The sequence below is a fragment of the Tachypleus tridentatus genome, chromosome 6 (assembly GCF_004210375.1).
Source record: "Tachypleus tridentatus isolate NWPU-2018 chromosome 6, ASM421037v1, whole genome shotgun sequence".
In the NCBI taxonomy this organism is placed as follows: Eukaryota; Metazoa; Arthropoda; class Merostomata; order Xiphosura; family Limulidae; genus Tachypleus; species Tachypleus tridentatus.
Genome location: NC_134830.1, coordinates 112,884,217 through 112,906,599, shown reverse-complemented (window position 1 = coordinate 112,906,599; position 22,383 = coordinate 112,884,217). Strand labels below are relative to the sequence as shown.

At 33.2% G+C, this 22,383-nt stretch overlaps 1 protein-coding gene across 7 annotated transcripts in view; it reads right to left on the bottom strand.

Moving 5' to 3' along the window:
* Positions 1 to 22,383, bottom strand: part of LOC143253332 (ankyrin repeat domain-containing protein 13D-like) — a 41,758-nt gene that overhangs the window by 6,597 nt on the left and 12,778 nt on the right. For 5 of the 7 annotated variants that reach the window (XM_076507042.1, XM_076507043.1, XM_076507045.1 and 2 more), the window contains 8 exons: positions 20,079 to 20,268; positions 16,705 to 16,771; positions 15,042 to 15,200; positions 9,287 to 9,463; positions 8,097 to 8,199; positions 2,438 to 2,599; positions 2,066 to 2,166; positions 130 to 191 (listed from right to left, as the gene is read on the bottom strand). In XM_076507042.1, coding sequence (XP_076363157.1) covers positions 130 to 191; positions 2,066 to 2,166; positions 2,438 to 2,599; positions 8,097 to 8,199; positions 9,287 to 9,463; positions 15,042 to 15,200; positions 16,705 to 16,771; positions 20,079 to 20,268 — 1,021 coding nt within the window. The remainder of the gene's footprint in view (positions 1 to 129; positions 192 to 2,065; positions 2,167 to 2,437; positions 2,600 to 8,096; positions 8,200 to 9,286; positions 9,464 to 15,041; positions 15,201 to 16,704; positions 16,772 to 20,078; positions 20,269 to 22,383) is intronic. The other 2 variants (XM_076507046.1, XM_076507044.1) reach the window with 1 other exon arrangement.

The following is a 22,383-nucleotide window of genomic DNA, read 5'->3' as shown; positions in this document are numbered from 1 at the left end:
ACTTTTACACTGTTTAACAGCTGAAAAATTAAAAACATTCCAACTCCATATTTTGAGTATCATGAGTATTTCTTAGTATAAAGAAAGAAAATTGTGACACATTTATTTATAAATTATCAAATACACTACCTTTGTAAATCTTTGTCTTCAGGAAGTGGTCTGTGAGCTCTTAATGCTTCCCATATGGTCACCTATAAAATAAGTCAGGAAGGGTACAGATCATGTGATTATTAAGAATTACAACATCAAATATGGGCAGAGAACATTCAAATCTAGATTAAACTAATATACACTTCCCTAACAATATCTTGACAGTTTTTTTTGTTGTTGTTGTTGTTGTATTGTAACTTTTATTTTCAAAACTTTCATGATTTGCCCAACGTACATATCAAAATTTTTTGTACTTGTACACCTAAGCATAAAAGTTTCCTAAACATTTTCAGAAGTACAGCATGTACGTACATGTATTGAAAATCAAAACATACATTTACAATACACTAGAACCAAAAGAAACTAGGCTATCTTTGCAACTGATGAATTTCAATTTAGAGAAATACAAAATTGAAAAAAAAATTTTCAATGAGTGACACAACTAGTTAGTTAAAGCGGGAGAGGGTACGATTTAATTATTATAAATGTCTTGTGTAAACTATATCTCACACAAAAAAAGTATGAACAACTACCCATCCCTCATAACCCCATCTAAGTTAGTTGGTCTCAAATGCATTTTATGTCTCTTAAAGTGTTTGTAGAAGTAAATGTCTCTATGAAATTAAACCATTATTAAGATCAATGAAGATAATTATTTTGAAAATTTTAAAGTTGGCTTGTTTTATCTATGTCAAAATCATGTGTATTTTGTTTTTATTTTGTAGATGTTGACACAATTGATATCAAGCAAATAATGGATGAAATATTTACATTGTTTTAATTTGTAGTGTTAGTTAATGGTCACAACCTCAATTTTGCTCCTCTGTCTTTACCAGTTATTACTTAATAAGGCTATAAATATTTTCCAATATTAAGTTAAAAAAGGTGAACCAGTATATTGTCCTACAACCAACCTGTAGTGAAAATGAATATTTTACAGATTTTATTACAAATACTGCACTAGCAAATTCTTCATAAAATTTTCCCTTTGCTATCCAAATAATCACATTAGTTCTATTCAATTGCACATTTGTATGAACTTAATGAAACTACAGTGTCCCTAAATCTGTGATGATGAAAAAACCCTCTTGTAGAGAAATATACATTTCTCAACCCATACTAGCCATTTTTAAATATATAGTGTCCTTAAATATTAACTACCTAAAAGCACTCTCAAAATATCACCCAAAAAAAGTCTTCAATATTTTTATGTTAGTAACCCTCCTTGTTGCTATCACAATCTGGTTAGTTTCTGAATATTATAAAGTATAGAGTCTGCAAACAAAAACACCATAGCTATTAGTCACCATATAATTTTTATTTGTGATTTATTCATGTTCATTTTCCAGACTTTCATGATCTGACTAATGGTACATTTTCAAAATCTTTGTACTGAGATTTCCAAACATTGTTTATTTAAATGTTCCAGAAATACAGTGAATATAAGTTTAACTGTGTGTTCAAAATGGAAGTGTGACATACACAAACAAGGTTCTAAAACCAATGAGGCATATACTAACAAAATAACAATACAGTTAATAAACAAATGCAGGAGTACAAGATAAATAAAGTGGTGTATGTAATGTGTGTTGAGACAATGTCAACATCAAACATTCATATATCATGTTCACATAAATTTAATGGCAACGTGTCACAAGATACGTGAAACACTTGTGAGTTTTGGGGCAAACTTTGAAGAATTAGCTATATTAATTAAAATTTCAAGTTTCTTCCTTTGCAAAGATAGGGAAATATTAAACTTATCAGGTTAAGACTATATGATATACACACTGGAATACAACATATACTGAAGAAGCTCCAAGACAACAAAAATTTTCCCACTACTGTGTAAAAATTAGGTTATACTGAAAACTATAAGCACCAATGAAATATTTAACTCATTCTTGACACTTACCTGTTCCTCTTCACTGCCTGCTTCTAATAGTGACTGTTGAATTGCAAGTTGAAGCAGGTCATCATCATTCTCAATACTGAGATGTCTGAATTCTTCACTTCCTGTAGAAACCAAAGACGGTAACTAATTATGCCATTCTTCAAGTCCAATGATGTTTTGTGTGCAACAATTTGCTATCCATTTTTAACTCTAAGTATCTTTACTAGTCCTATGAGTTTGGCTTCTTAAAACAGGTTTTTAAACAATTTTTGCAACATGCTACAGAAAATTCTCACACTTTAAGATATTTAAATTAAACACAAAAGTAATTCTCTTAGTTTGACTTCACAAATCTACTAGCCACAACTTTTCACCTTAATAATAAATACATACCTAGTCTAATATAACCAGGAGGAGGCTCAAAACAGTTTTCATCAATCAAACAAACAGATGTACTGTCATCTCTTGCAGACATCACCCCAGCTACTGAATTATCCATTGCATAGATGTTTTCGAAGGTGATGCGAGCATTCAGAACATGGAAAATTGGAATTTCTTGAACAGTAAAAAGTATTCTGTTCTTATCTCTTTATATTTAAGATAGAAGGGATAACACTCTTTTGAAGTATGCAATCACTTCTTTTCTAAATAGAATATAAAAACACTTAACAGGAAATTTTGGTATTTCTAAACTAACTTAAGTATTAAAATATTTAACTACTTTATTTGAAGAATACAAATTATGTGACTATATTGCACAGAGTACAGATTTTGGAGCTTTGCCACATAACTACAGTTTGTGTCACCACGTCTAGTCATAATCTATGATATCTGTGAATCTTGATGATAATAGCACTGTAGCATAGTTTCTACTGCTAAAGGCTCTGATACACAGCTGTCAAAGCCAAAACACATCATCCTTCCTTCATACTTTGCAAACTCCATCTGGCATTTGAGGACAATGATTTCTGAGTGTCCGTCTCAACAATCTGAGTGTGCATAAATCCACAGGTAGTGTACTAGGTAACCTGACTGGTATAAATACCTACTTCACTCTCCAGCTGCTGGACATAATGGACAATCAAATCACAGATAGTGCTCAAAATCTTAATTTGGTAAACCCATACCTTGTTAACCTCAGTTCTGTATAGTCATTATTTTTGTGTGGCACAAAGTGGTCTTACACAAAGCAGACTTCACCTTGACCTTTGTTTCCATTTTCCTGACCCCTAACTTGCCCCTCGCACAATATCCAGCAATACTCAAGAATCATTTAAATATGGTCTCTATCATACCTTGTACCACCTTTCGAAATTTTGTTCATCTACTAACAAGCATAAAATGACACTTGTTAAATGTACCCAAACACTTAGTCAAGCATTACTAAATACAGCCATTTTTTTTTACAGCAAGCTACTGTTTATACAGTGTTCTACAACTGGTCATACTTGCTTGAATGTGAAATGAAAGCATCTTACATACACAACTTAACATTTTTCCTTGAGAAGTTCCTACATCTTGTGTACTGTTGCTCTGTACATAAGGATAAATTGTGCCACACACTTTTGTGTCCACAAGATTTTGCTTGTAACAAATTGTAGCAATATGATTTTGTTGACTTGGATACAACTTTTTGTTTGCATAACTCTTCCATGATAATTCTGGTTCCCTAAGTTAATCCATATTCCCTTTTATTCCAATGCTATTAAATATAAAGGATATCTTTTTCTTGGAAATCATAATTCCTTATACATCTTTATGATCCAAGTATATGAATATTTTGTGCCAAAAAGGACTGTTATATACTCTTCTAAAAAGCACTCAGTTTTCAGTGGCATTGGAGTATTTACAAAATGACTAACAACATTAAAACGTAGTTCTGATAAATACCATTCCACCATAACTTTACATAAGTTATCAAGCTATTGCATATAAAATGTGAAACAAGTACATCTTTGTTGTTTAATTTATTTAACCAAGATAAGCTCCTTTAGGCTCAATACACTTGCACCAATGAGTTGTTACTTTATAAATGCCAGCTTTAAAAAATTGGACATCATTTGATGCAAAAAAATCTTCAAAGGCACTTTCAATTGACCTTTGATTTGCAAACATTTAAGGCTTTAGAAAAATGCCCAAATGTTTGAAAAAGTGATAATCAACAGGGGAAAAATGTGATGAATATGATGGATGAAGTAAAGTTTCATACTGAAGTTCATTCAGTTTTTGGACATGAGGTCGAGCATTACCCTCAAGCAGTATGGGTCCACTACTTGATTATTACTGATGATTTGATGACAACATTTGATGCAAAGTATAAAGGTCATTAGAACATTTCTCCGCTGTGATTGTTTCTTTTGGGTATAAAGAATGAATAATGGATCAAACTTGCTGATGACCAAACACTGCCCCTAAGCTTTTTATGGTGAAGAGCTGATTTTTGCATATGTTTTGGTGCTTTTTCATAGTCAAGTTACTGTCTAGATCATAGTTCATTGTCACAAATAATCTTTTTTCAGCACAGGTGACAATTTTATGGAGAAAGAGCTCTTTTTTGTTGCAAGTAAGGAGTGAGGAACAAATTTCAACTTGTCTTGTTTGATGGTTTCAGTCAACTCCTGAGTTACCCATATATTGAGCTTTGTCATTTTACCAATTACTTCAAAAATTTTGGGAACTTGTTAAATACTGAGCAATAAGTTTGTTGGCAAGTTCTTTCACAGTTTGGCAGACATCTGATTCAGTTAAGGCCTTCGATTCTTCCTCATTAAAGCCTGTATGAGGGTGGCCCCCCAGGATCATTTTGAAGGTTTGTTTCACCAGAATGAAATCTACTGTGTTATACACTTATTAGCTGTGTCATTGCCAAATACATGATTGATATCATGAGCTACTGTCACTGCACTGTGACTAAACTAGAACTTATACAAGAAAATTACACAAATATAAATGTTATCCATGGTGACAAAAATCAATATAAATATGATTTAGTTTCTGAAATAAACATACAATGAGCTTGAAATGAACCAGACAATATACTATATTATTCTGAAACATTTACAATAATATTTCTCTTTCAACCACTAAAAAATTGAGATTTTAAGTTGCACATGAAAGTTCAACATTTTACATTCAACAGCCTGATACATGACCCCCTGATTTAGTTTTTCAAAACTATTTTAATATATCATAAAACCCTGTGTAATCTATCAGACTGGCATCCATAATTTATTAAATAATATAAAGACAAAGAATTGTTGAAAACCATATTACATTTGCTTTATTTATCAAACACAAATTTACATATAAATATATAAAAACATCTAAAAAAGGATGTATTTTTTACTGCAAGTTCAGAGAAATTCATTAATATTGTATTCTCAATTATTAATGATAAATAAAGAAGGGAATAAAGGGAACTAATTTCTTGCATGTTTTAAACTTGAAATATATATTTGTTATAGATATGGTGCAACAAGTACAATTTTCTAACACTTGCATTTTCATACAGTGCAGTATGTATGATAAGATGACACCTAGTTAGAGTTTAGCTAATTTTCTAATATCACATTTAATTTTAAATTACTGCTAAGTGAAAACAGCAAATGATAAAAATGCAATAATTTTTTGAACTACTGACCAGATGGAAGTCAGGCAGTCTGCAGCATCCTACAGTTTATACTACAAAATTTAAACTGAAAGGAATATTTTGTTATAAAACAGACTTAAGCCATTTTCATCAATTCCAAAATACAGAGTTCTACCATAAGACTAGCTCACATCCAAAATCAAATTAAAAACAAAAGAATTCAAGGATAATGATACAGTAGGGTAAACTGGAGTTAAAATAATTGAATTAATCATATACCAGTCATAAACTTTTCACATACTGCAATAATTAGCTTTGCAGCATTACCATGAATTAGAGTCAGTTGGATTCTATGTATCAAACTCCTCTTACATGTCCATACTTTTACACAGATTGGTCAGATTGAGTTTATATGCAGTTAAAGTAGAGAAAATAACAAATATAAACTGATAGAAATAACTGATATTCATTTAGGTTTTAGAAATTATAAAAAAATTTGAAAACTGTAAGAAAAAAGTATTTTTAATCTTGCACAAAAATAACTTTCCACTTCAACTACTCAACACTGAGTACAAATGTTCCTGGTCAAATCTTTATTACAACCATTTTATTGAAAAAAATCTGTAGTTTTTTTTGTTGTGTGTAAAGGACTTGTAATATTTACTGAAAGCATCCAAAATTTTGAAGTTACAATATGTATACTTTCATGGTGATTACAACCTAGGGACAAATACACAAGTCATTGTCCCTAGGGTAAAACTCCTTTACAACACAAAATATTTTTCGCTCCTTCATACTCGTACACAATCATGTGAAAAAATTAGGACGCCCTATGAAAGCCTGTGTATTTTTGTAACATTTTTGGATATATAGATATTTAATCTTGATTTTAACAATCCTGAGAGATTATAGGAATATAACTAAACAATTAAAACTAAAGAAAAGATTTTTCAAGATCTTCTGTAAATGTAATTCTACAGAAATACATATTCTAACTAAGTAAAAAGTTAGGACACCCTACCCCCTAATAGCTAGTGTTACTCCCTTTGGCTGAAATAACTGCAGTGAGACGCTTCTTGTAGGCATCTACCAGTCTCTGACATCAGTCTGAAAAAAGTTTGCCACACTCCTCTGTGAGATGTTTGAGGGGTTTCTTGCATGTACAGCCCATTTCAAGTCACCCCACAGCATCTCAATGGGATTAAGATCCAGGCTTTGACTAAGCCATTCCAGGACTCTCCATTTCTTAGTTTTCAGCCAGTCCTTGGTGGATTTACTGGTATGTTTGGGGTCATCGTCGTGTTGCAGGGTCCAGTTCCGCTTCAGCTTTAATTTTCGTACAGATTGACTCACATCCTCAAGCACCCTCTGATACACAGTAGAATTCATGGTGGATTCTATGATTGCGAGCTGTTCAGGTCCTGCTGCAGCAAAGCAGCCCCAAACCATGACACTTCCACCTCCATGCTTCGCAGTTGGTATGAAGTTCTTTTCCTGGAATGCTGTATTTGGTTTATGCCAAACATGTCCTCTGTTCTGGTGTCCATATAATTCAATTTTGGACTCATCTGTCCAAATAACATTATTCCAGAAGTCGTGGTCTTTGTCTACATTCTCTCTGGCAAACTTCAGTCTGGCCTTAATGTTTCTCTTAGAGAACAAAGGTTTCCTCCTTGCACAACTCCCATGCAAGTTACACTTGTGCAGTCTCTTTCTGATTGTAGAGGCATGCACTTTCACATCAACAGTAATCAGAGCCTGCTGTAGGTCCCGTGATGACATTTCAGGGTTTTTGGAGACCTCTTTTAGCATCTTGCAGTCTGCTCTCGGGGTGAACTTGCTTGGACGACCAGACCTGGGCATGCTTATTTTGAAAGCCCTCCACTTGTTGACTATTTTCCAGATAGTGGAATGGTTGATTTCAAAATCATTTGGGATCTTTTTAAATCCCTTACCAGACTCATAAGCTGCTACAAATTTCTTTCTGAAGGCCTCAGATAGCTCTTTTGCTCTCACCATGGTGCTCACTCTCACTTCAACAGTCAGGAGCACACCAAACTAACTGCCTGAGGTTTAAATAGGGCAGGCCTCATTCACAATGCTGAGTAACAATCTTCTAATCACATGCACCTGGTGTGATACACCTGTGTGTGAATTGAGCCATTTAAAGTGGGTATAAATGTGGGGGTGTCCTAACTTTTTCCTCAGTTAGAATATGCATTTTTGTAGAATTACATTTACAGGAGATCTTGAAAAGTCTTTTCTTTAGTTTTAATTGTTTAGTTATATTACTTTAATCTCTCAGTATTGTTACAATTGAGATTAAATGTCCATTTATCCAAAATTGTTACAACAATACACAGGTTTTCATAGGGTGTCCTAATTTTTTCACATGACTGTATATAATTTAGAACACAATCACCACTGCTTTAGAACGACTATGCTACTCACACCAAACCATACCTATTTTTACTGGAAAACCAGTAGGAAGTTGCAGAGTGATGAAGTCCCTAAGTTTAGCAAAGTGTGAACTACTTATTGCCATTAGGTCCACAATGGGTAAAATCTGAAACAGTTCACCACAAAAGGGTAAATAATAGCAAAGCAAAAAACAAAAAAAAATACTACATAATCAATCAACATGTCATATTCATGACTCCAGTCAGATCACAATATTTTAAAAACTCAAGATAAAACAAAAATATGTGCAGAAAATTACTTACAATTTAACTTGTTTATACTAAACTCCCTAGTATTTCAGAAAAATATACATACCTGTACTTAAAATATTAACTTTTTTTTTGTTAAACACTATAAAACAAATTCTATGATTTTCATCTACAAACAATATCTAGAGTGAAAATAACAGAATGCGAGGCAACCACAGAACAATTTCAAAATCACAATAAAGAACCAAAAAGCAATCAATTGTTCAATTCTTTTCTTCAGAACTTAAAATATGAAGAAGCTAAACTACACAGAACATTAACAGAACTTATTATATGCAGGTAAGCTGTGAAAATTCAAGTATGAAGAAAAAACACAGTTACCACCCTTGCAACATGGGGGTTTGAGGACCAAGAACGTGGAATGACAGGAATAGAGATTTGTCATTGTTGAACAAAGACAAAAATAAATACTTTATTTACTTAAGATTAAAGACTAATTGTTTAGTAACAGGGCTATTACATTGCGATACATTCAACTCAGAAGTAAAACAAACTGTACTTAAAGATGTGAGGATAACCCTTTCAGCCTTCAAAAATAATTAATAGAAGGTGAAAACACAGATAGAACTTCAATGCCAAGTCTTGACTCCTTTATTTCAGAAATAAAATTTGCTTTCAATTGCTAAAACCAAATCAGAAAACTGGATCACAAGAATATGGGAGTCAAACTACTCCATGTGATGGACAAAAAACCAGTCCTCCATATACATGATAAAGTAAGATACAACTATAACTTTAAGCAACAGATTCTGTTATTAGACCTTTCTACAGAAAGTAACGTCCAGGGTTAAATTTAACATATGGTCTCAACTACATTCAGTATGTTCCAAATTAAAATTTAGGAAAACAAAAAATATTGTGAATACAAAACACATGATGTGGGTAAGTGATATATATGAAGTAACTGCACATTACAATAGATACCTGTTCTTTAAGAGACAGAGGATAATTCTGACATAACCACAAATTAGCCTTGAATTTTTGAACTTTAGCGGAAATTTCCCGTGGCCGTCCAATATCTCGTCTTCCAAGGTCTACACTGGAGTCAAAATACTCTTCTGGAGTGATGTGACAAGGATTGCCGTGGTATTCAAATGCTTCCTGGAAAAAAAAAAAGGTTCCTTGGTTTACTGTGTACTGAAGTACATAACCTGTAAAAAATAGCTGAATCCTGAAAAACCACAAAAAATATATATAAACTATTACTGAAATAAAATGTGACAAAATCAATACATTAAAAAACAAGCATTCCACACATGTAATCAAATCTATACAAACCCAGAAAAAACATTTGCCATTTAATCCTAACTTAGTATCATGGACCTTTATCAACTTCTTTAACACGTTTTTTTTAATATTTCTATAACAAATTGCTTATGGGTTGGTTACAAAATCCCTAATAGCATTTAAGCCACACAAAATACCATAAATATTGCAAACATACCAATTTATTGACACAGAATTGCCTCCATATTTTAGACAGTAAATGAGCTGTTTTATCCAATTTCTTTGCATTGAGCAATTGATAAAAATATAAAGTTACTTGGATGAAGAATGTATACCTTATTAGTATGAAAAGATTGCAAAACAAGTTGGCAATTTTAGGGTTCAGAGTGAAAAAACACTATTTGAAATATTTAGCCCATGACACTGAGTATATTGATTTAAGAAATTAATTTCCTGCATATTACCTACCCTTGTGAAATTTAGTTTATCAAATGTAATTCTAAATCAAGTGGTAAATAAAAACATTGCAGTTATCATTTTCAGACTAGTCCTGAAATAAATGTATCAAGATAGATTCTTCCATATTTACTGAATCTGAAAAATAGCAAGGTTTCAAATCTAACTCTACAAAATTTCAAAGAGCCAGGGGACATAAACAAACATGCATATAACATTTGTTAGAATTATAGGTTTCTATTTGCAATTGTTATTGTGCCACAATTTCTTTTATGTCAAGGTTTCATTTCATAAAAATTTGTGTTCTCTTTCCCTAAAATCCAACGTTTACATCCCTTTAACTATCAATGGTTTTGTGTAGTACACATTACAGTATCAAGAAAAAGGAAAAGTCTGATACACAACACATGAACATGCTTGTATTCTTATGCTTATGTACTACTGACCAATGAAACAGGTAGAACGTTGATTTTGTGTAAAATATAAGCTGCCAAAATTAACTTCTCAAACCCATGTGGACTCTACCAGCAACTGGCCAAAACTCATGATTTACTCATAAGATGGTAACAGCATCTGATAATATTTGTCTCTGCAGCTGAAAACTAATCCAAACCATGTTATTATCCATAGAATTAAGACAAATGAAATCTTATACGACATGGTGATAATTATTAAGAAATCACAAAAATAATTCCAGTGAAATGTGCAAAAAAATTATGGGTATAAAAAAATATGTCAATAAGTAATATCGTGCTAATTATTTAAATATTCAATTAACTGATAAGGCTGATAATCATGTCACGCAGCTCTAAAATGCATTCCTTCCCTAATGCTAAATGTGACTATGTCCAAATTTCAGACCTTCCAATGTAGTAGACTAGTAGTACAGTATTTGTGATTTTTATATGATAAAAATCAAAATATGCACACACCACTGAATTCAATAATTAAAATTTGTAGATTTACACTGCAAGTTCAAATATGTATTTAAGGATTAATGATAAACAGTTATAGAGCACAGCTGCAAATTGACAGTTTGCACCACCTGACCCTCTCACTAGAGAAATGCTGATATAAAGAAGTAAAGGAGAGATACTGTATTCACATTGGTTTTAAACTTGGAATACCAAATTGACAGACATGTACCAGTACTAAATTCCACCCTTCTGATGTCATTTCTTGATGCAATTGATAAACTGTAGAATCAAGTTCAAGATATTACCTTTCCAACTACACCCTTGTGCAAATTAATTGAAACAAATGGTCATTTTACAATATTTTCAGCATGGCAGCCGGTGTAGGCTCGCTGGACCCACTGATTTCCTATAATAATCATTTTTTCACAAAGACAGCATCATTAGCTGTGTTTTGCAGGATGGTCAATCTATTTATGGGATATATGACGAAATTTTGAGGAATATTACGCCGTTCAAAATTGCATTAGAAGGGCAAGGAGACCAGTCAAAAAACAACTTCTTATCAACTCAATGAAGAAAAAACGGTATCAATGGGGTTTGAAATACAAGAACTGGATGCAAGAACAATGGAGGAAGGTGTTATTCAGTGATGAGACTCATTTCTTCATACAGGGTCAAAGAAGTCTGCATGTTCGCAGATTTCCAGGTGAGAAACTTCAAGAATCTCACATCAATCAGTTCGTAAAACATCTTTTGAAGATGATGTTTTGGGGCTTTTTCAGCTACTATGGTGCTGGAGGCTTACATATCGTAAAAGATATGATGCAAGGACCACAGTACATCAAAGTTTTGCAGAGAAGAGTCATTCCAGAATTGAAAAAGATTTCCAGATGGATCTGGTATTTTTCAGCAAGATCTGGCTCCGCGTCACACATCGAAACATATGAACATTTTATGTCTACAACACGAATAAAGGTGCTAGACTGGCCTGGAAACTCTCCGGATTTAAATCTTATTGAAAATCTTTGGGCAATTTGTAAAGAAAGATTTCGGGGAAAAGACAACTATGAAAGATAAGATAATTGGGGCCATAACTGAGGTATGGTAGCACAATCCAAAAATTGGTAAAGATTGCAGTCAACTCGTGAACTCAATGCCAAAGCAAATTAATGATCTTCTGAAAAATAAAGGCAGTCATATGTATTAATTTGTGAGTAATGTTTGGATTCTCAGAAATAAAATGCAAAAATTGAAGAAAATCGTAATTTTCCATCTTGTTTCAATTAATTTGCACAAGGGTGTATATAATCAATATACAAAAATGATGGAAAAAATGTTTGCCAATAAGTTATGAATGGAATTAGTCACATAGGTGAATATACTAAGATACTAATAAAAAAAATGTTATGAGCAAAAGTATTAATGTTACATAGATAGTGCCAATACAAAAATCCTCCAAGTGTGTCAGTAGCAAATAATTACAAATCTAACTTATTATGTTATTTCTAACAATGTGTTCCCAAACATGATTTTGTCAGGTGAAATATGTTAATAAAAGCCTTGGTAGCACTTCAAGCCATCACTCTTTGGTAGAGTAACAGGTATCCCATAGATATAGTCTCTGGTTATGAAGTCATGAGTAATGCTCACAAGTCACTGATTCGAAGAATTTGTGTGTACAATACATTATGTTGTCCAGGAATAAACTTCATTTCTGAACTGCAAAGTTTGGAAAAGTACAAATCAGTGTTGTAAAACATGCTTTAAGCAAAGTAAGCATCATCTGCTTCAACACACTTTTGCCAACATGTAATGATGCTATTTATGCCCCTGCTGTAGAAATCAGTTTTTATGGTCGATGAGCTCCCTGAAAGCTTCTGCTGCAGCTGCCTGGTTTTGAAAGCATTTATTGTTCAAAAAGTTTTCAAAGTGCTTGAAATTATGAAAGTCTGTAGGGCAAAGGTCTAGAAAATAAGGTGGATAAGACAGAACCTCTATTACCAATTCATTCAATTTTTGCAGCATCATCCTTGACAGGTCTTATAATGCTGATTTTGTTGATCTTCAGTCAGCTCACGCAAAACCCACTTACCCAACTTTTTCATCTTTCCAATCACACTTGGGTGGTTGACAATACTGGATTTGCTTGTACCTAGCTTTTCTGCAAGTTCATGAACTGCTGCATGAGAGTCTATCTCAACTGCTTCCCTTAATGGGTTTTCATCTAAGGATGGGTTTCCTTTCACGACCTTCATAGTCTTCAAGACTTTCATCTCTATGTCAAAACCTTTGGAATCAATGCTGAACTGTACATTTAGTAACAGATCCATGGCCGAATGCCTGATTGATTTTCCATGTATTTTCGGTAACTTTTCATCCAAGTTTGAAGTCGCAGAGAAAAAAAAAATCAGATTAAAGTCCTTCTTATCCATCCATGTTGCCTTGGGCATTGTGAAAGCTACGATGAGTAGAGTTGAAACAGCAGACAATTAAGACACCTTGTAAGGAATTCCCTTAATCACAGTTTAATATAATTATACAATTGTGATAGCAAATCTTCCACTATTTTTCTTAATAATCAAATTATATCTTTTAGTATTCTTATTAAATCTTCAGTATATTGATGGTTTTTATATTTAATCTGTTTTTTCAATATTATATTTAACATATGGAATGAAGATGTTTCAATTTCAGAATATTATTTTCACAATAACTGTATTAATTCTTGAAGCAAAGGAAGAAAACTATTTTCAAAACTGCATTGTCTTTTCTCCACTAAAGTTGTTTGCCTAACTATTTACAAAAAGACAGAATACAAAGAAATAGTCTGAGTTTTGTGAGCTATTTCATTTCAATTTAATACAAATGGTAATTATACGTCACCTCTTTAGATTAGAGATGAATTGCACGACTGTGATTACTAATAATTTATCTTGTATAAATCCCATTCTTCTTCAATATACAATGATACTGTCACTGTTCATACGACATTCAGACAATTTTAGCACACTTTCTTTCACTCTAGCCACACCCAATGATCTAATGTATGGCAGACTACAAAACTATAATTTATATTGTCAATGCTATGATGTAAGGCCAGCTGTTACCAAGCTAACATATAATCTGTTTACAATTCCCATTCATTATTTTTTGACATGCTACTGGTTTGATCCGGGTAGACATATTTATGTACTGGTTATGCGTGACTTAATATGCACCATAAAGTTTATTGTATGGTTTTGTTTTTACAAATTCAATGGCTAAAAAGAATTATAAATGGTTTTAATGATTTCTTTGTGTGTTTTCAAATAGTAAATGAATATGGAACCAGTGAAATTCCCAAGACCAAAGTAGAGCATAAAGAGAGCTATCACTTGATGTGTCACTGATCCTTACTGGTCCAACCAATTTAAGCCAACACGCTATTTTTGGTTTTACCATGTGTTCACTGATTGCTTCCAAATGGCAGAGAAAAGGTTTAGTGATTATAACAATTTTTTAAAAGCCAATTCAAAACTAGAGGGAGTAAAGTTGTCTTGGAATAAATAATGAAAACTCAGCATACAATAGTACTGCAGATGTTTTTCACTTGTATAATAATTAGTATTTTGTTTATGGGAGATTTATATATTCTCAACTGTAGTTTTAAACTCACACACTTCCATGGCCTGGAACTATAATTCTCTGGGACCCGCTAATAGTATATAAATTACATCACCCATGTAAAACTTGAGAAATTTTAACACTGAACTAATTCCTTCAAAGTAATATCTAATCTTTGAAAAATGTGTTGAGTATTAGTTCTTTTTGCAAGTTCAAACAAACAAACCCTTCTTGATTACAAACTGAAACCAAAACAATTTAAAGTCAGAATAAATACTTTATTCTATTACATATTTCACAGTTAAGCTACAAAGTTATTGAAAGTTAATTCCCACTCCTTTAGTGAAGAATAAACTTAAGCAATGAAATCAACTTTTAGTATGTTTATAAAAAAAGTTACAGACATTTAGTTATCCAAGCTATTTTACATGTAAAAATGAAAACAAAGAACTCACACAAGTCAAATACATACTTACTCCATTCACACTCACTTGCATTCCTCTATTCTCAGATTCAACAATGCCTAGAAAAGACTGGAATGATGACCTCGAAGATTTATGGCGAGTTTTATCAGCATCAGTCAAATGTTCTGTACGTGTCTTTGTTACAAGTTCTACATTACTGGCTCCAAAAACCTAAACATCACAGAATAAAACAAGTAAACGTTATAAGATTAATAAAAGTGGCCATTTAATCTACGTCACTAATAACATTTCTACTTGTACCATTATCAGTAAAATAATATAAATATGCCAAATATTTTTGTTAGGCACCTCATTGTCAAAAACTAACATACTAATTCTTTTCATTGCACACACATCAGAACTCCAAAGCTTCAGTGAAATAAAAACTTGGTAGCTATGGTAACAAATGAGTTTAACTGTGAACACTGTAGAGTGCCAAATTGGAACAACAGTTGAATTCACTGTGCACAGAAACCAAAATGTAAAAAAATAGTTTTAAATTGGAGAGATATTATTTAAATCTCTCTTGATCAATTTCTGAATATCCTTTTCACTTTACAGTTCATGCAAAATTTTGATTTTTTTTTTTTTTTTTTAAACAGAAAGCCTGTCTGCTAGGTTGAGTAAAATTTCTAGTGTTATTACTAGCATCACATCAGTTATTGGTTACTATTTTTCTTAACTGGTATCTGCAAAATAAGTTTCATCAGCCTTTAATAAAAGACTTATTTAAATCACAATTTCTTAAATTTTATTTTTTTAAACAAATAAGTTTTGTTATAGCAATTTTATTAGCATAATGTTAAGAAATTGGAATCATGGTAGAGCTATTATTAACCATTGTTGCTTTTTTATTTTTCTTTCTAAAGTGTAGTAACTATATATGTATGTATACATAAATATGGTGAACCCTCTAAAAAAAAAATGTACCCAGCCTTTAATTTCTGCAAGGTCTTCATACTGATTCTAAAACTTTTATTTTTTATTTCTGGCAATATTAGAGAATGTTTAAAAACAAGCCCAAAACCATTCATGAATTAAAGCACCAGTTAACAAATGCTTTCCACCAAATCAGAGTTGATGTCACGTTTGTTTATATGTTGATGAAGCCCAGTATGAGCATCTCAAATGATGGAACTATGCAGCAATGCATGAACAGTTCATGTTGTGCAAAGGGTTAATAAAAATGGGTTCATTAAATAAATATGTAAAGTGTTTTTTGGTTGTTTTTTTTCCCAACAAGTTAAGAAGTTGTATGTATTGCATAGCATGGGTCTGAATGTACAATCCAATATGCACATCAGTAAAACTAATTTTTTCTTACCAATTAAAAACAGTAAATGCTTTCCTAAACATAACTGACTGCAGGATTTTATTGTTCAAACAAGTCAGAACATAGTGAATAATTTCCAATATGAATGAGTGAATTCTGTTCCAAACAACATTTAACATACAGTCTTTTAACCTAATACAAAAATACACCTGAAATTAAATAAGTACATTATTTTAACTGTCCTCACAAGACAGTTGATAAATTACAGGCTAGAGAACATTCAAGTGTCAGAGGTTACATAATTTCAGATGTATTATAAAACAAGCTTGATAAATACATTAAATCAGAGATTAACACCATCAATGAAGTCTTCCAAATACAGTGTAATAAACTTTCTCCTACCTTACACTCATAGCCATTAATAATCTCTGTTTTGTTACTTCTCCAACCCAAGATGCCTGATCTACTCCTGAAAAGGAAAAACAATATTTACAAGTGTTGGTTGATTGGCATTTACTGGCACAAAGCAACTACATTATCTGCAACATACAACAGGTAAAAATTAAAAGTAAAATTATTTAAATATGCAAAAAGGAATCGTACTAAAACAAATTAAGAGTCCAATTTTTGGATTGAAACTTAGAGTTAAAAAGGCCAATGACCCTTAAAAATTTAAAAATACAACTGAGGTGAATAATGTCACCATTGCCAATGACATTGTCCAACATTAAGAGTGAACCCACTGTAAAAATATGTTTAAAATGGTGCCATAATTCACAGTTGTAAAGAAGCACAACAGTAAAATATAGGATATTGTGACTAGAGTGTCATACAGCCCACACACTGATGCATCAATCCCAGATAAAATAAAACAATGAATTAAAAAACTATGTCCAAAGCATAGCCTAGCTAGGACAACTTACTTCCTCTTTCCGATCCTTGCGAAAACAAAACAGTCAAAATCCAAGAGAAGGTTTTATCTGGAAAAGCTTGTTATCATGTGGCTCCTTCCAAGTTAACTGCCAACTGGCACAGAACCAAGCCTTAAACACTGGACCACAGACCATGCCATGAATGAGACAAATATTGTCATAACAACACCAGAGCAGACAAGCGTAGCTGTGGCATCAGCAAGTTCATTTCCACAAATACCAACGTGGTCTAGTATCCAGAAGAACTGGATGATAAAAAGAAACGAGTCAGTTGGTTTAGAATATCAATGAGAACAGGGTGAGAACTAATGTGAAGCAACTTCAAGGCCAGTAGAAAGTAGAATCAGTATAAATAGTACAGTTTGTGTACTGCATAGCTTTGATGTTATCCAGGGCAAGAGAAATGGCACACAGTCTGGCAACAAACACAGAAATTGTAGAGGGGATCCTATGTGCAACCACCAAACCCAAACAAACCATAGCAGGGCCCACAGAATCACCTGATTTCAAACCATCTATATAAGTAGGAATGGAAGGATGGTTCGAGAGATGCTTGGCAAATAGATACTTCCAATCAGGAGTATCTGCCTTTTTCAGATGACTCAAAGAAAGGTCACATTTAGGGATGATAATAAGTCATGATGACCAGTGGAGACAGCAATATCATCCAAGGACAAACCAAATTCAGCCAACTGTGCCTGGATATAAAAGCCAAAAGGGGCAATGGCAGACTGTTTATTCTGAAAAAGCATGGCCCACTGAGGAAGGAAAACACAACTCCAGGTGGAATGCATGGTAAGGATCAAAGTTTCACCACATACAGTAAAAACAGTTGATGGCAGAAGTGTAGAGGAGGTTCATGAGACTCGGTGTACAAACTCTGGACTAGAGAAGTGTGGGAAGACCTTGTGCAGAACCAAAGCCCCTGATGGTGAATAGGGTCCAACATCTTCAAGACTGAGTTCCTGACAGAGCCAAAGACCAGAAACCCATAGTTCAGTTTTGATCAAATGAGGGCAAAACAGATTTTAAATATAGAATGTTGATCTGTTCCCCAATAGGTGGAAGAGAGGACACGAAGGATGTTCAGTACCCTTGTACACTTGACATGATGCATGGAATAAAGGTCAGCTTACAGTCAAAGATAAGCCCCAAGAACTGCCTCAGCATTTTGATGTCATCCAAATTCGGATGGAAACGTTACAGTTCCACTATATTAAAAAGACCACTTTTACTTATGTGAAGAAGAAATGGATGGTGATCCCAACCGTTTTCGAACACATTGTTTCTCTTCACTAAAGGGTCTATCAACCTCCATGGATTCTGCCCTGGGTTGAGTGGGCAGGTCTCTAATGGTAGATGAAGATTCCAATGACTAAGAGCATGAATGAATAATTGCTCTGCATCTCAATGCCGAAGAAGATGGACGCAAGGAAATGTCAGAAGCCAGAGCCCAAGGAAATGGACCTAGAGAGCCACTGGGAAGAATGGTGAAGATAAAAATAGGTGTTGATGTTGACTTAAACTCTCTTAACCATGGAGAGCAAAAGCTTCTTCACATGGTTTGAAAGTGACTGTCAGAGATACAGAGATCTGTCTGCACTCCCACTGTAACAGTAGGTAAGAAAATGTTGTGAACTATTATCAAATGCTCTACCTCTTTTTCCTCCACCCACCTAGGACAAGAATGAAAGTAAGAGCCACTATAATCAACACAATGAGAGTCCTTGCCACTGCAAGGAGCACATGTCAGGGAACCATGGCATGATGTCTTTGAGTGACCAAACTGCTAACATTGGAAACATCTGAGAGTGTTTGGAATATATGGCGACACCTTGCAACTTAGTCAACCCACCTTGATGGTGGAAGGTGGACATGGTGGTATAAACTTCAAAATTAGAACACTGGTTGGCATCATAATTCAATCTTTGCGAGTGGAAATATGCCTCACTATAGGAACTTCTTGGGTGAAGAAATCAGCAAGGATTTCCAACTCAGGGATGTTCTTCAAATCCTTCTCAACAATAACTGATCGTGATAAATTCAAAGTAGTATGGAAAGTATCCTCAATGGGTATATTCCCAATAGCCTTCATATGCAAGAGGAGTTAACTCTATTTTGGAGTAGATGTTTCCACCATGATGTCCCCACAACGTAGTTTTCGACTGATCGAGGAGGGCCAGCAAGCCCCTGTAGTTCATTCTGAAAAAAAAAAAAAGGAAGACATTTGCCCTAAAGATCTGTCTGACAAAAAATGTAATATTAGATAATGAGGTACAGGTGTTGAAAAAGTTAAAAATTGCTGTTCAGAATCTTGAAGACGTGGTCATTTACTTATGGTCTGTTTTTTTGTTGTTGTTTTTTTATTATTACATTTTTAGTTGGGGGATCCAGAATAAAGAAAGAATATTTTGGGGCCCACTGACTCCACCCACGATGGAGTAGTACGAGGGGACACACTACAATCCCAGGATATCATGAGCACTATACCCAAACACCAGCATCAGACACAATGCCCACAACACCCACTGAGAATATCCAACACTGATAACTGATTGACTCTAGCCCAACTGAACCAGCTGACCGACCCTGGGGGTGCAGTTGGTCACCCCAAGGCTGCCACTCTGCATGAATTCAAGGCCAAAGTGGTGTGTTAGGGTAGGACCCCTCAACCACCAGGATCCTCTCCTCCCCTTCACAGGTCACCACACATAGCAAACACTCCAGCATTGTACCATTAATTTCATGAAAAAGCCTGAAACTTGTAAAATAGTTCAGGTAGATTATTTTACAAACTAACTGAAGAATGGCAACTTCTAAGTAAAATACAGTTCACCCTTGTACCTCTCAAAGCTAATTTTGTCCAAGTTTACAAAAGTTGTGACAACAGGGGTTGTCAGCCGAGTGGTTACTGCTTCAGAAGATGGTCGGAGAGTAGTTGTAAATGCTTTCACACATGATGGCATGATGTTCATCTTTTCTATGTACACCTGACCTACATCATGGTCAACTTCCATCATTACTGCACCATCATCTAGATGAAAGAAAAATTATATAAAATGAGAATCACTACCTCAAGTTTACAAAACACTGACTTATTACTTAGACTAAAATGGAAAAACAAAACATTAGCACAACCATTAAATGTTCAATTTTAATCCTTATATTGGTTAGCAACAGCTATTAAATTTACAGCATGTGGCACACAAAAGCAAAACATTAAGGAGCAGTACTATTTCCAGATATTATAGCTCAAAAATTATTTACTAGGAGTATGACATATAATACTGTTAATACTAAACGTACATAACCGATGAAACAATGCATCCCAATCTACATAAGTAGAAACATAAGAAAAGTATATTTGAGTAGTTCATTTGGGTTATTCAACCGATATACTCTACATGACTGACTATGGTATAGATGCCACTATACATCACATTAACTACTCTACAGAAAATCTGGTGTTGGTCACTTTACACTTGATTTTAAACTTAAACATTTCTAAATTATGGAATTTTCACTAACAATTTTAATAAAAAATAAACACTTAAATTATGATATCAAAATAAACAAATATTGTTCGTATTTTTCGAGTTTATAGGTTTCATTTTATATTTTTATTACATCAGTTAACTACAATATCAGGTTATGCTTTTATTGTCAAGTAACATGATAAAAACTATTGTTAGATTGCATTGTTACCAAAGCACACTGTCTTTTCTATATATTAGAAGTTGTTATATAAAGAAATACTTCTTTTCTACATAGGTTTTTACTAATTGCCCCAATAAAAAGATGAGTATGTGCACATGCTTGTGGATAAGTAATAATACTCAGGTGCACACCCTCAGAGTCCACTTGATATGGGTGCAAAGTTTCAAGTTTCTAGGTTCTTTCCTCTTGGAGCTATAGGGGTCATTTCTTTCCCATGCGGTTTTTTTCATAAAAGATGTGAGCATGCATCCACATATGCTCAAAAATAAGTAATAATACCCAGGTACAGGCTCTCAGGGTCAAATTAGCTACAGTGGTTTTTTCCTTTCATGATGGGTCTCAAGTCAAAATCCATCTCATTGTGTTTTTGAATTGCATTCAAAATCTTATTGAACTACTGTTCTCTGAATTTATGTTAATAATTAGGGAATCAAGTTGTTAACATAATTCAAAGTTTAATATTATACAAGTTAATTTCTTAATTTAAAATTACATATTAAAATAACCCACCTAAATATAAATTTTAGTGAGCCGCATGGTACGTTGAATCCAGCACTGTTTAAAATTAAATGTCTGTGATGTCAAAATACTACGTTTCTAGTTTTGTACAAATTAGGAACTCAAATTACCAATATTAACAAACTAGAATATAAAATAAGAACATCATATCTTTTTATTTTGCTAAGATATGACTTATGTACTTAATCAAACATCTCTTTCCATTTTTACAAATGGTCCCTTATGTACTCTTACTACAATATATTAGACATAAATAACCAACTGACAGTTCAGAATGTCTCCATAGTTGTTTTACCAGCCATTATAACCTGTAAAAAGACAAACATGTTCTTTCAATCCAAGATTTCAAGGAAGTATGTTGTGTCTTTAGTGTGCTCAGTTTCACATCCTTTTTTAGACCTAAATACAGCTTAGTTACTAAGCTTAATAAATTATACTGGAATTCTATGGTATCAGTGTAGTTGTACACAATTTTTTGGTTATTTATCTGTATATATAAAACCTAAAAAAAAAAGACAGCTATGAGGTTGGTCAGTTGACAAACACCTCATACATTGTAGAAAATAACAAAATATAAAATGTTATTGAAAATGAACATTTGAAACATATTTAAGAGATTTCAGGGGTTACAAAAATAATATTTGAGATTTTTGGGATGAAGAACAGTTTTTTTTAATTTAATCATAACATGAAATCACTTCACACTTGGATTAGTAATTAAACAGACTCAATATTTTCAGAAACAAATATTTAGTAAAAATACTTTATTACAAAATCTAACTTTTGCACACAAAAAACTTGCAACCTTCACTAAAATTCTGACAAATTTTGTGAAGGTACACATACTATATCAAAAGTTATAGTGTAAATGTTTAATGTATGCCAATGTGTAGACAAACTCGTGTATGTTATA